Below are 14048 nucleotides of genomic sequence, written 5' to 3'. Positions count from 1 at the left end.
TCAGGCTGACGTCGGCCAGATGTATGTGTGCTATCTGGGATGGTTGATTGTGAACAGCATGCTGCAAGTTAAGCCTAGTTCACATTACACGATTTTCATCGTGATTTTGACGTCGCAGAGGATCTTGAGAGCCACCTTGGGTCGGAGGTGAGTCGGTAGACAGTCTGCCATGATGAGTCCTCAAGCCTACGAGCAAGTCGCCCCCTTGTCTGTGACTGGGACTGGATATCTGGCATGCAAGAAAACTGGAGAAGGCTGACACGACTGACAAAGAGCATCAGTCAATAAGAGGCAGGATACGTCCCACATCAGCACGCGGGAGGATGGAAGAAATGTGAGGAGGACAAGCCGCAGGGTTGCCACTTGCCAGGTCCGCTTATTAGCCACGACTTTGGGCTTGTTTCTGAAGTGGAGTTGCTTATTTGGGCTTGCTCTCTAAACCAATCAATCAGTTCAATCAGTTTTATTTATAAAACCCATCCATCCATCCATCTTCTAACCGCTTCATCCTCTTGAGGGTCGCGGGGGGGCTGAAGCCTATCCCAGCTGACATTGGGTGAGAGGCAGGGTACAGCATATGACATCCCTCTGTCCTTAGGACCCTCGCAGCGGACAAGGAAAAACTCCCAATTCCAAAAAAAACCCTTTAACAGGGGGGAAAAAATGTTAGAAACCTCAGGAAGAGCAACTGAGGAGGGATCCCTCTTCCAGGACGGACAGACGTCGCCTTTCTCTATATATCCGTCTAATAAAGCTAAGTTCACATTACACGATGTTCACCCTGATTTTGGTCTCTGCGATGCAAAATCAGAGTGAAAATCGTGTAATGTGAACTAGGCTAATATGCGGCTTCCTAAAAAAAGGATTTTCGGCCCCAGAACAGATTGAAATTGTCTATGAAGCTCACGGAGTGTGTTTTGCAGGCAGATTGAAGCCATGTGTGAAGGGATATGTTATGGCTGAATATTCCATACCCACAGCTGTGAGGAGAGAGTTGGCCACTTATGAAAACTGATTTTCCGATGGTGTGGAGGAATTGAAATAGTTTGTTGAACTCTGCTTTGGTCATCTCAGACTGTCGGCGTGAAGCATCCACACAGCCAACGTGAATGATTACTCTGTGGACAGATGACGGGAGTGTTTGGACTATGCCGCGGAGTTTAGCAAGAATGACAGGGACAGTTGCTCCAAGGAAACAGTGAGTAACTGTATTGAAGAAGTGGACATTTCTTGTCATGGCGTCTCCAATTATTAGAGTAGTCAGGGGGAAAAGGGTGCAAGGAGGTAGTGGTGATGAAGGGAGAGAGGGTTCTGATGCAGATCTGGGTAGAGCGGGTGGAGAGGCGCAGGTGGAGGATGAGACAGGAGAATGCTGCGGAGCCAGTGTGAAGTGCAGGATGGAGAGGTGGCGAGCTCCGGGGAGAGCAGGGCACCGAGGGGGGGACTGAATGACGGTGCGTTGTTGGACTGTGGGTAAGGCAGTGGTGAAGCTTGGGGTTCAGGTGGCCAGGGACCTGGGCTTAGCCCCCCAGGTGGAGTTGGTGTTGGAGTTCAGTGGAGGGATGTCAGGGATAACAGCTGCCTGATGAGGAGCGTTGACATCATGCACCAGGGGAGAGGTGCTATCGGCAGGGGCAGCAACAGAGGCAGGACTGGTGGTTGATTCAGACTCTGGTGGTGTGGAACAGAAGATGATGGTGTCCATTTGCAGTTCAGCTTCATGGATCTTGCAAAGTGTGGTAATACGTTGTTCCAGCTCGGTGACCTTCTCAGCGAGGACAGTGCAGTTGACGCAGCCAGATGGAGAGGTGAGTGGGGCCATGGTGAATGTAGTGCCTTGAGTTTCCTCTGCTTAACAGCGCTGTGGAAGACTTTGAAGGACTCTTGCTGACAGTGGACTGTGTGGTGACAGTCACTTACCTGTCACAGATCTCTGTCTCCTGGACTTGCCCTTTCTGCTGTGGGACGCCATTTTCTGCTTTCATCATGAAGTCAGTTTCATCATAGAGTTGAATATAGCCTCTAACATGTAGCATCTAATCTGACATGCAGCCTGGGCTTGACTAGAAATCCAAACTTAACTGCAGCTTTAAGAGCACTTGTTTGCACTTGCGCTTATGTGATTAACCTATGATTGAGCTTGCAAGCTAGGACCACTTATTCCCTAAACCCTCTGATTTTAGTTTGTAGTAACAGAACTAGATAAGACATAAAAAATACTGCAGCAAAACTGCAAAAAAAAAATACTTTTAATCCAATACATAGAAATGTAATGTAGTTAAAGTATACATTTTATTTAGAAAATGTTGTGGAGTAAAAGTTGACAGAAATATAAAAACTTAAAAGGGATAGTGCATGTCGGGGCTTCAGGACACTTCGATCACTACGGATGAGCAGTATGGAGTTCTCTATCGTCTCGAGACTATCTCTCCACTCCGTTACATATTCCATATGTACGGTGTATGATCCCCCTGGCGTATAAACACTGATTGTTTGATCTCCACTTGTGCGTCGGGTTGCAGTGTCTCACAATCCGTATTGCAAAAAAAAAAAAAAGAAAAGAATTAAGTTGTAAGGAAAGAGAAGGAAGGTGTACAGCTTTGAGTCCGCTTACCTGTGTAAGTCGGGGTGTCTATCTTTGGCAGCCTCCCTGGATTGCTGTGTCCTAGAGCTCTTTCTGCCCTGTGTCAGCAGAGTCATCATCCTGCCTGGTCGAGCCGGAGGTTGTCTGGCTCCCGGCAGCGGTGGCTGTGTGTTATTCCCGGTGTATTGCTCGAGGCTCGTGAGCTAACGCGCTTGGTAGATACGCGCTGAGTTCTGACGGTTTTTGCTTTAAGCGTTCCCTCACCGGCGTATTGCTCGCGGCTCGTGAGCTGACGCGCTTGGTGAAGTTCACGTTGAGCATTGTCTGTCCTGGTCTGGTCGAGCCGGAGGTCTCTGTCTCCCAGCTTTGGCGGAGTTTCTCCCCGGCGTATTGCTCGCGGCTCGCGGGCTGACGCGCTCGGCGGCGAACCCTCTCCCTCTCCCAGTTCAAGCACTCCCCCGCTCACCCCCTCATAGCGTACGGCTCCCACAGCTGCCGGCACGCAGAGTAAACTTCAAACAAACAAACAAACAAACAAAAATAAGTAAATAAATAAATAAATATAAAGCAAAGTTAGCTGTGGTGCTACTGGCTAACGGTAAACAGGAAGTGGCGGAGTATTTCCGGGTTCCGGTCCCTGGCAGTATGGCACATCAGGAGGGACATTGCTGTGTGGGTTGTGGGGTGGCCATGCCCCTAGAGGATGGGCATGATAGCTGCGTACTATGTTTGGGACATGAGCATGCTCTGGTTTCTAAGGAGAATCCTCAGTCATGCATGGACTGTTTTATTTTGCCTGCATGTACTAGGGAGGCTCGTTGTCGCTTTTTTGTTGCAAAGCGTGCAGGCTCCCATGTTTCTGAAGGGCCTAGGCAGAAAACTGGGAGAATGGCTGCAGCCTCGGAGGGAAGGGAGTGTTAAGGAGCCTGGCAGGCTTCATTGCCTCCTCTTCAGCCTATGGTGGTCCGACCTCCGCTTAGCTCCTTCCTTCCCCCGCCTTCAGAGTTAGGCAGGGAGGAAGAGGAAGCTGAGGAGGAGGATGTGGATGTGGAAACCGTCTTTTCCTCTGAGGACAATGACCTCTCTTGTGCACAGCAGACAGTGGGCGAAGTAACAAGAGGGGAGTTAGCCCGCCGTTTTGAGGAGGTGATTAACAGGGCTTCCCGGGCTCTGGCGTTGCCCTCCCTGAGAACCCCCAAGCTGCATCCTCTAGGTTTGAGGAGCATATGGATATGCGGCTGCTCACAAGTGGTCTGTGACATGTCACCGGTTTTCCAATGTGCATGACAGGGACCAGATTGCCTGTGGGCCACTTCCCCCAGTGGACCAAACCCTCACCCCACTAGTTTCTCCCTCCAGCTCCATCCTTGGTAATGCCACCTGTTCCAGCAAGAACTGCAGGGTTATGGATAATCTGCTCACTAAGCTACATAAGGCTATGGCGGTGCAGACTCGGCTGGCCAATACCGGGGTTATTCTGTCCCTTTACCTCCGCGACTTGTCTCGTCAGGTTCAGGATGACACCGGTGTAGGTGAGGAGCTGCAGATGGCCTCCTCATGCCTCTCCTCGGTGATGAAGAAGCAGGCTGGGGCAGCAGGCAGTGCCTTGGCTTCCTTCTGGGTGGTTAGGCGCCACTTGTGGTTGTCTCAATCCCAGCTACAGCAGGGGGATAGAGACTGCCTGCTTAAAGTGCTGGTGGAACCCACTGCTATGTTTGGGCCTCATGCTACCGCCTTGATGCAGCAGGCACAGGAGAGCCATCGCTGTGCGAAGGAGGTCTCAGGGGGCCTTGCCAGGAGTGTCACAGGCTCTAGGGAGTCAAGGCCGTCTCGGTCTCAGCCGGCACCAACTCCAGAGGCCTCGACAAGCGGTCAAGGGGATCTCAGACTCCAGTTGGACGCATCACGGCGGGGTCTGTACCGCCGACAGGCCAGAAGGAGAGGACCACCCACTAAGGCCATGGGGTCCTCCAAGCGCCCCCCGCCATCCTGACAATTACCAGGCCCTGGCCAACCTGTCTCCTCTGCCTGCCTCTCACGAGACAGCCTGATTGGCCCTGGGAGCAGACCCATGGGTGGTCTCAACCATGACCCATGGATACCATATCCAGTTTTCACGCCGGCTACCTGTAACAAGGAAACCCACCTTTACAACGGTGAGCGATCCTCAGCAGAGACTAGTTTTGGAGGCGGAGCTGTCCACCCTCCTGGAGAAGGCAGCTATAAGGGAGGTGGCCTCTGGGGATCACCAGGCCGGGTTTTTCTCCTGCTACTTCCTGACCCCAAAGAAGGACGGGGGGCTTCGCCCGATTCTGGACCTCAGGGGGCTCAACAGGTATCTCCGGCCCCTGCGATACCAGTTCCTGACAGTTTCCAGGGTGAGACAGGCGGTCACAGCAGGGGACTGGTTTTCCACCATAGACCTCAAGGATGCGTATTTCCAGATACCCATCTGGAGGGGTCACTGGCGGTTCCTGTGCTTCGGTTTCGCAGGCAGGGTGTACGAGTTTCGGGTGCTGCCATTCGGTATTTCTCTGGCACCCCAAACCTTCACTCACTGTATGGATGCAGCCCTCTCCCCCCTGAGGCAGAGAGGAACCAGGATCCTAAATTACCTCAACAACTGGCTGGTCTGTGCAGTCTCAGAAGAGCAGTGCTGCCACCACGTTGCCCTGCTGTTGGAGCACGTTCAGCGCCTAGGTCTGCGCCTGAACTACAAGAAGAGCTTTCCCAGTTGACGACCTTCCTGGGGATGGTCCTGGACTCGAGGAGGGCGATGGTTACGTTGACCCTGGAGAGGCAGCAGGCTTTCAGAACTTGCCTCGCCCTTTTCCAGTTGCATGCTCGGGTCAACTGAGGACTCTGCCTTCGCCTCATGGGCTTAATGGCAGCCACGGTGCAGGTAGTCCCCCTCGCCCTCTTGCTCATGCAGCCTGTACAGAGATGACTGCTGGGCTTGGGTCTGTGCCCTCAGATGTCCCACAAGACCAAAGTGGTAGTCTCTCGGAGGCTCCACAGGGCCCTCCAGTGGTGGAAGGTCCCAGCAAATATCGCAGTAGGCCGGGCTCTGGGTCCAGTGGTCTATCGCCAGCTGGTGTACACGGACGCATCCTCCTCGGGGTGGGGCGCAGTACACGAAGGCCGCGGCATCATCGGTGTCTGGATCGGCCGGCTGCTATGTCAGCACATAAATGTCCTAGAGCTGAGGGCAGTTCTCCTCGCTCTGCGTCATTTCCTGCCGAGGCTGAGGGGTCATCACGTCATTGTCCGCACCGATAGCACAGTGACGGCCGATTATATATCAACAGGCAGGGGGACCTGGGCTCCCCTGCCCTGTGCAAGTTGGCAACCACTCTGTGGCAGTGGGCTCACCCGCTCTTCCTCTCACTCAGGGCCGTGCATGTGCCAGGGGCACTGAACTCCGCGGCAGACATCATGTCGAGAAGAGGGCCCCAGCCGGGGGAGTGGAGACTCCACCCTCAGGTGGTCTCCGAGATATGGCACCGCTTTGGCAGGGCAGAGGTCGACCTGTTCGCGTCCAGGGAGTCGACACATTGCCCGCTCTTCTTCTCCCTGAGGAACGACGATCCCCCCTCGGGGTGGGATGCTCTGGCCCATCCGTGGCCCCGGGTTCTGCTCTACGCGTTTCCTCCCTTCACTCTTCTCCAGCCTCTTCTCTGAAGAGTTCTGGTGGAGCAGGTGCAGCTTATATTGGTGGCACCTATGTGGCCCCACATGCTGTGGTTCTCGGCGATTCCGCCTCTGCTGGACGGGCCCCCATGGGAGCTCCCACACCGGAGGGACCTGCTCTCCCAGGCGAGCGGAGCCCTGTTCCACCCCTTTCCAGCGGGGCTCAGGCTGGTGGCTTGGCCCCTGAGAGGGAAAGGCTCCTGGCCTTAGGATTGCCAGAGCCTGTGGTGGCGACAATGCAGCATGCATGGGCACCATCCACAAGGGCTGCTTATTCACACCATTGGCAGGTGTTTACCAACTGGTGTGAGTCTCAGCAGGTGGACCCCTACTTGGCTCCGGCTCAGGAGATCCTGCGGTTCTTGCAGTCCCAGCTTGAGGCACAGAAAGCTGCTGTAACACTGCGAGGGTTGGTGGCAGCAATCAAGGCAGTGCGTACCGGCGAGTTTGCACTGAGTACGGAGGACTTGTGTCCTCATTTCCCGGTTCCTTCGGGGGGCCGATTTGAAGTGGTTCTCCATGAAAACCGCCTTTCTGCTCGCCGTCACTTCGGCGAGAAGAGTGAGTGAAGTCCATGCCTTGTCAGTGCATGGTGACTGTTGTCGGTTCTCCCCAGATGGCTTGAGTGTGGTTCTCCGCCCCAACCCAGCCTTCCTGCCTAAGGTCCTTACTGAGTTCCATCTGTCTCAGTCAGTCGAGCTTAGGTCTCTCTCCTCTCCTAGTGCTGGCGAGGAGGTTGAGCAGGGCCAGTCTGCTCTGTGCCCAGTCAGGGCCTTGACAGAGTACATTCGGCGCACTCAGGCTGTCCGGAGGTCAGACATTTTTGTCTCCCCCTCAGCCTTGCGTCTTGTGGGCTGAGTGAGCAGCTGCTCCGTGAACAGGATGGCCTTTGCGTCTTGCGGGGCCCCTACCTGTCCCCCTTGGGTTAGCCTTGCGTCTTGCGGGCTTCCCGGGCAGTCCTTCCCTCCCATGGGCGGCCCTAGCGCCTTGCGGGGCTTACTCCTGTGAGTTGTATATAGTGTACATTTGTAAATAGTTCGATTGTTGCACGTTGTGGTGTGGGATTGTGGGCTGCACCGTCTCCTCACGGGGTGTCTTAAAGATCTACCACGTACATACGGAATATGTAACGGAGTGGAGAGATAGTCTTGAGACGATAGAGAACGTATGGTTACACTGTAACCTTGGTTCTCTGAGTGAAGAGACTATCTCTCCAATCCTTAGGCTGCTCGGAGACACGTTTCAATCAAAACTATCAGTGATTACACGCCAGCGCAGGCGCTTTATAGCTACGCAATGGGGCGTGGCTGGGCAAGCCGGTGTGTCTTAAAGAATTATCCACGTACCCTGACAAGCAGGGGGATCATACCCCGTACATATGGAATATGTAACAGAGTGGAGAGATAGTCTCTTCACTCAGAGAACCAAGGTTACAGTGTAACCATACGATACTTTGTGGTTTCAATTATGCGTTTTGGATGTTTGAATCTGGAGTGCCGTAAACCTCCATTAGGTGAAGTTGTGTTACTACCCCCTCTCCCCTGGGATCTCTGAAAGTGTTGTGAGGACTCTAAAACTTCACCTGAGCCTCCATCGGCATATGTGTGAGTAGATAATGGCTTAATTTTCATTTTTATCAGATACTCCCCAAAACACATAAGTATTGTAACAAAGTATTACTTCATTACATTACTGCTTTCTGTGGCTCTATACCCTTGACTTAATTCACCATATCAACAAATAATAATCAAATTACCCTTTTTGCACAGTGTATTTGATATCATTAAAGGATAAAGATAAACCTTGATGTCTTGCTAGCATCTTCCTCTAGAACCACAGGGCACAATTTTCATTCCAATATTAGAATTTAATAATAATAATAATAATAATAAAATACGCTCAATGGTCGAGAATTAGAAATGAGGACATGAAGCAACAAAGACAAATGAGAACATGTAACAACGGACAATGAGAGCATTTAACAAAAAAGACAACAAAAGCTTTTTTCCATAATTTTATTTTCAGTATGTGAAATAGTCTTGTTCTTTCATTATAAACATATAAACACCATGGAAGCATATCGTCATCCATGACATCTGTACAGTTGTCAATACATAAACAGAAGGCTGGACTCGCATCATATTCAGTCCATTGAGCCTGCAAAAAGAATTTTCACCTCCTTGAACAGTCGACATTCACCATTAGTTAATCTTGTTGAACCCAAACCCTTTTCCATATTTGAGGAATACCCACAACCTGAACCAAGACAGTTCTATCCACTGTCTTTACAGTCCTACAGGGCAGAGCTGTCCATTTACTGTACATGACCAATGAAATCCTTTATAAGACAACTAATCGGATTCCTTTGAGAAGCTAGAGGAAAAAGTAATGCAGCACCTTTTGGAGGGTAGGAATCTGTAGCAATGGAAATAAGTACAAAAAAAAAAAATCAGTTTGATGGTTCAGTTCAGCTCAAGGGCACACTCCACACTATTTTAGAACTAGGAGTAGCTCCATCTGTTATATTATATACAATTTCAATCTAGCAGTCTGATTTCCCTCCATGAAGGCCATCACAAAGACTTGGATAAGAAGATAAGCATCAGGGGACAGGCAGAGCACTTAGCTCTCTCTTAGAGAGATTTGTTGTGTCTTTGTTTGCTATATTGTTCCAATTTCTTCCCTTTGCCTGATGGTCATCAGCTATATCCAAGTGATATATACTGTATGGATGCAGGTAAACAACACTGACCCATTCTTCTTTTACAATCCCAGTAGGGAGATGGAAATAAGAAAAAACAAACCTACTAAAACAAAAAGTGTCAAGAACAAAATATAGCCTCATTATCTGCTTAATCAGCAAACCAGATATGTTCAGTGGCAACATCATACATAAATGTACTTCTACTTTGAAACATCCTGACTGTGACTGGACATCGCTGACAACCAAAATACTGGCTTTGAAAAGCACTTCAACAACACTCTGGTTTCCTGTGGTCACTCTGTTTATGCAATTGTGCACATTAACTTTAAGTTGTACATTGCTCTCTAACACACCAGGACCTGCCAGTACAGCCCAGTCACCAGAAGATAATGTTTGCATTGTACATTTCTGGACACCACAAACGTTACATTTGCACGTAATATATGCATCATATCAACATTTCTAATATGACGTAGTGTATGAGGTGGGGATTGGGAAATGGAGGGGATGGTGGATTGTGTGTCACATGGTGAGATACCTGCCAAGCTGCGGTCTAACGAGTCTTTACTTTTTTTTTTAAGCGACCTGTGGCTGTTTTTCCAGTGGGGAGAGTTTCCCTGAAACCAATTTTAAGCCAAAACATAACTGTTTCTTTTGTGCCTAACCCTAACCACATGTTAACCACAGTGCTGCCACATGATAAGGTCCAAATGTAACATGTCCATGGTTTGCAGAAACGTACAATGCCAACATTCGCCAACATACATACATCCAACTTTTTTGGAGATTAGGTTGCCCAGTTTATCATGATGATGAAAGAGAGAGGAGAGCAACTAAACGTAGCATCACATGTTCATTCTTACATTTTTGGGACGTCTGACCAAGGCTGAACTATTCAATCAAAAGCATTTTGTTTGGTCACTGGGAAAGGTCAGAACTGATCGACTGAAACAAAGCTTGTTTTAGAATGTGCATCAGCTCCCTTTATGCTGCTCAGTCAGTGTTAACTATAGCATCTCAACATGACAAAGCCATGTAGGCATGTTATATTTGCATGGGGGTATTGTGATTTGTGTCCAGGTCAGGCTGGCTGTGAGACTGTGAGCCGTCATCTGATCCATCATTTTCCAAGAGAAGTTCCCTGGCAGCGGGGCTTTTAGTGCAAAGAGGACTGACACTTTGTACGAAAATCAACTGCAGGGAAGTTAATCTGCAACTGTTCCAACATATTTTTGTCTCTTCACCATTTGGTGTTTGCGGAGGTAAAACACAAAGCTAAGACACATACCATCCACCATCCAGAACCACCAAAAAATATCCAAAGGATGACTTAAAACTGAATTAAAAGCATATTTTTTTGGACATTTCTGTCTAAGGCCATTTCTGTCTGTGACTGGTCTTGTGTGGTACAGAGGTAGGCAGACCATGGCAGCGGACAGGTGAGAGATCAGACCAACACTACAGCAGAATCCTTCTCTGCATGATCGAAGACAAGCAGCTTAAAACACTAGCTGGGCTTATGCTCTTAATAATGGCCTTTACTTGGAACAGGACTGTTAGAGACAGGCCTTTACTCCTAACCATGCCATGTTGAAAGCAAATGGTTTCATTCACTCAATGACAAAAGTATCTTCTGCTGAATTTACCATTTTAGCCATTATTTCCACCATCTCAGTGACTCTTCTTTTGCTCTGCTTTTATTTGAGAATTTCTGTTTCTAAGGCGCTTATACATGCTTCAAGATTTTGCTCAAATAATAACAAATTCAGCGCTGTTGTGAACCTCATCCCACCATACTAAACATCTGTCTCTTCTCCAAATAAAACCATCAAAAAGCATATGCATTCAGAAGATCAGGCAGTGCTGCAGCAGGACTGTCATCTGTCGGGATCCCTCCTGATGTGACGAACAAAGAGGTGTTTTGTGGTCTTCAGATGTAGTCATCGTCCACAGGTTCTCCTGGTGTATCACAGTGATGGAGGAAGAGCACCACCACTCTCTGAAACACTCCTCTTTTGCTCTGTCGGCGCTCTGAGATCTCCTCCCCAATGGTCTCCATGCAGATGTCAGCTGACAGCTGGCCTTTACGCCGGGGTGCGTAGATGGTGGCTAACACACGACACAACACAGAGGAAAACATTTCAAGTGCTTATATGATCAGGCTTTGTCTTGCAATGACTTGTAAATACCAAGCATTGTGCCCATTTAAGGAAAAACCACATGGTGTATGTGCCGGTAGTATAAATGGATGTATTGACTACACTCACTGCTTTCATCATCCTCAAAGTCATAGCGGGCGTAGCTGTTGGGATCAGCTGCTCTCAGAGTCCTCAGCCAGGGGAAGTCTGTTATCATGCTGTAGGGAGCCCCATCCACTACTCCTGAACAATCAATCACAGACGACAGTTAAAAGCTACAGTTTGCCACAAAACACAGGTAATGATTTCTACACTGTTCAATTAATGTGGCCGCAAACACCCTCAAGTTAAACTTCAAAACTTGAGTCACTGTTTCAGTTAAATTCCAACAACACTAAAGCCCTGTTTCCACCAAGTAGTACAGTACGGCTAGCTTCAGTTCGGTATGCATTTTTTTCCGTTTCCACTGTGAAAAGTTGTGGATGGTACCGATGGAACCACCTCTCTTTTGGGGAGCGAGAAACACTGCAATCTGTTGACTGGTCAATAAAAACAGTCACTCTTGGTCAGAGCTGAGTTGTGGTTGGTTTTGAAGCTTATGTAACCACTGTTCATACCGTGGCAAGTCTAACATACATCAGTAAACTATAACTATATAATGAAAGGATGTTTTGCTGCCTCTCGCAGCAGCTGTAGTCTGAACAAAAAACAACTTGATTCACTGGGCCGACTGCCAGCAACTTTTAGGTGGAATGTTTACTTGTAATGTTACTCAATGCAGGAGTTGACAATGTAAATCCATCAACACATCTTAAATTTCAATGTGACAACTTTGACCATTCTATGAGTTTTTATTGTCTCTCTTGGATGATACAGACTTTTAGTAATGGGTGGATCTTCAAGTGTTTAAAAACATATATTAATTTCAACCGAATTATGTGAACTGCATATATTCTAATCCTCACTTGTGTTGATTAAAGCTTTGCGGCGCATCATTCCTGTGGACTCCGGCAACACTAAACCCCTGTGCCTGCCTGAGAAGGACGAAATGCACAAACCTGCTATTTTTAAATATCCCATCGAGAGAAACACTCAATCTTGGCTTTTCTTTTTTGTTTTGAAAATGTCAGCTTGCAAACCCATTTTGTGGATGACAAAGAGGTGCAGACCTCCATCCGTGTCACTGGTGTAGAGGAAATACAGCGAGTGATGGACGGAGCAGTGAGTGAGAACAACCCCACCCACATTTAAGAGTACTATTTGTGTTTAAAATGCTAAATGGACCTAGGGTCTAGGTACTATGTCTGAAGGGTTACTTTTGGTTCAACAGGTACTATACCCAAAGTGTTTGGTGGAAATGAGGCTTAAGAGTAGACCGGACATAATCAAAATGTGTTAATGGCTACAACACAGATAAAATGTTTGGCTAATGTCTCCCTTCAGTGTTAAACTACAAATCTGTGAGAATTAATGTAGGTTTGACAGTATTACCCTCCAGTGTATAGATGTCACGACCCCAGGGGTATTTGGGATACTTCTTCACATCCTCTTCTGTCCTGGTGGCCTCTGGGAAGAACTCATACTTAATCAACTCTCTGAAAGAGACATAGACATACAGAGATCAGTTCATGATCAACTTCAAGTTAACATTTGGCCTCATACTTGCTCATTGAATTTCATGTGATTATAGATTTCTGAGTGGACTGGTTATTTTGTGGACTCACATCAGAAAAACTAATTTTTGCCACCACTGTTATTAATGTGCTGATCACAGTTTAATCAAACAGGCTTCATTTGACTTTCTCTGGGGCTTTTTGTTTTGCTACATCCAATGTCTCAGTATAATGCAATCCAATACAACACCATTACTAACTCATTTCCAAAACACAAAATTTAACCAACACCTCTATGACGGTGTCAATAAAATCTGAACATTATAGGCATCATAAAAAGCACTTCATGGCAGAGCAGTTGTATTGGATTGCATTAGACTGCAGGTCCAGATATTTAGCACGCTAAATATCCAGGGAATGTCTGAGATGCCTCTCGGCTTGTGCCTTTGAACAGTTCACACAACGCTCAAGCACCAATTTGAGTACCAGTTTTCCAAAAACTATCTGTGAGTAGGAAATCAGGGCTAAAGTTGTGCAGTGTAACCTAGGCATTACCTACCAAGATGAGCAGTAGAAGTTTGTGAACACACTATAAAGTTCAAGTGATTTCCCCATCTAAACAGTAATTGCAATATAGTCTTTAATCAGCCAGGGACAAAGTCCCCAGACTCCCTTAAAATTGGAATTATCGCCCTGTGGTTATATGCCTCTGTGCACCAGTCAAGTTCCTCTTTCAGTTTACATCCATGTCTGTGAAAACATAGATGCTTAGCACACAGAAGATCTACACAATCAGCACAGTTTCAAGGTGGACACCCAAGATAAGTGTCATCAATTCAGTATCTGACCAAATATTTTCCCTTTTATTCCTGAGATATGACATTGAGTAATGGCCAAAAAAGTGTTTTAGTGCAGAACATTATGATGTCACAGTGAAGTTGACCTTTGACCACCAAAATCCAATCAGTATATCATTGAGTCCAAGTGGGCATTTGTGCCAAATTTGAAGAAATTCCCTTCAGGCGTTCTTCAGATATCATGTTCACAAGGATGGGACGGATGGACAGATGTATGGTGGGTCGATCCCTGACCCCATGTGTTGAACTGTCTGTTGTTGCTCAAGCAATAGCAGGGAGTTTATGCATTTTTTGTAGGGATGCACCGAAATGAAAATTTGTGGCTGAAGCCGAATATTATTAAACACTTGGCCGAATACCGAGTACCAAATATCATTGTTTAGTTGTTCATTAGTTTTTGCAGATGAACCCCCTCCAGATTAGTGTTGTCACGCTATCAAAATTGGGACCCACTGTGCGATA

General features: G+C 47.8%; 1 protein-coding gene across 1 annotated transcript in view; it reads right to left on the bottom strand.

The window, feature by feature from the left end:
- Positions 1-8281: 8281 nt before the first annotated feature.
- The window catches only part of fbxo38 (F-box protein 38), a 38838-nt gene continuing 33071 nt past the window's right edge, over positions 8282-14048 (bottom strand). Inside the window, exons 19-21 of the mRNA XM_033632989.2 lie at positions 12608-12711; positions 11246-11359; positions 8282-11087 (exon numbers count right to left, since the gene is read on the bottom strand). Of these exons, the coding sequence (XP_033488880.2) occupies positions 10909-11087; positions 11246-11359; positions 12608-12711 (397 nt within the window). The 3' untranslated portion in view covers positions 8282-10908. The remainder of the gene's footprint in view (positions 11088-11245; positions 11360-12607; positions 12712-14048) is intronic.

Source organism: Epinephelus lanceolatus, chromosome 7 (assembly GCF_041903045.1).
Source record: "Epinephelus lanceolatus isolate andai-2023 chromosome 7, ASM4190304v1, whole genome shotgun sequence".
Lineage (NCBI taxonomy): Eukaryota > Metazoa > Chordata > Actinopteri > Perciformes > Serranidae > Epinephelus > Epinephelus lanceolatus.
This window is presented reverse-complemented; position numbering and strand designations above follow the sequence as displayed.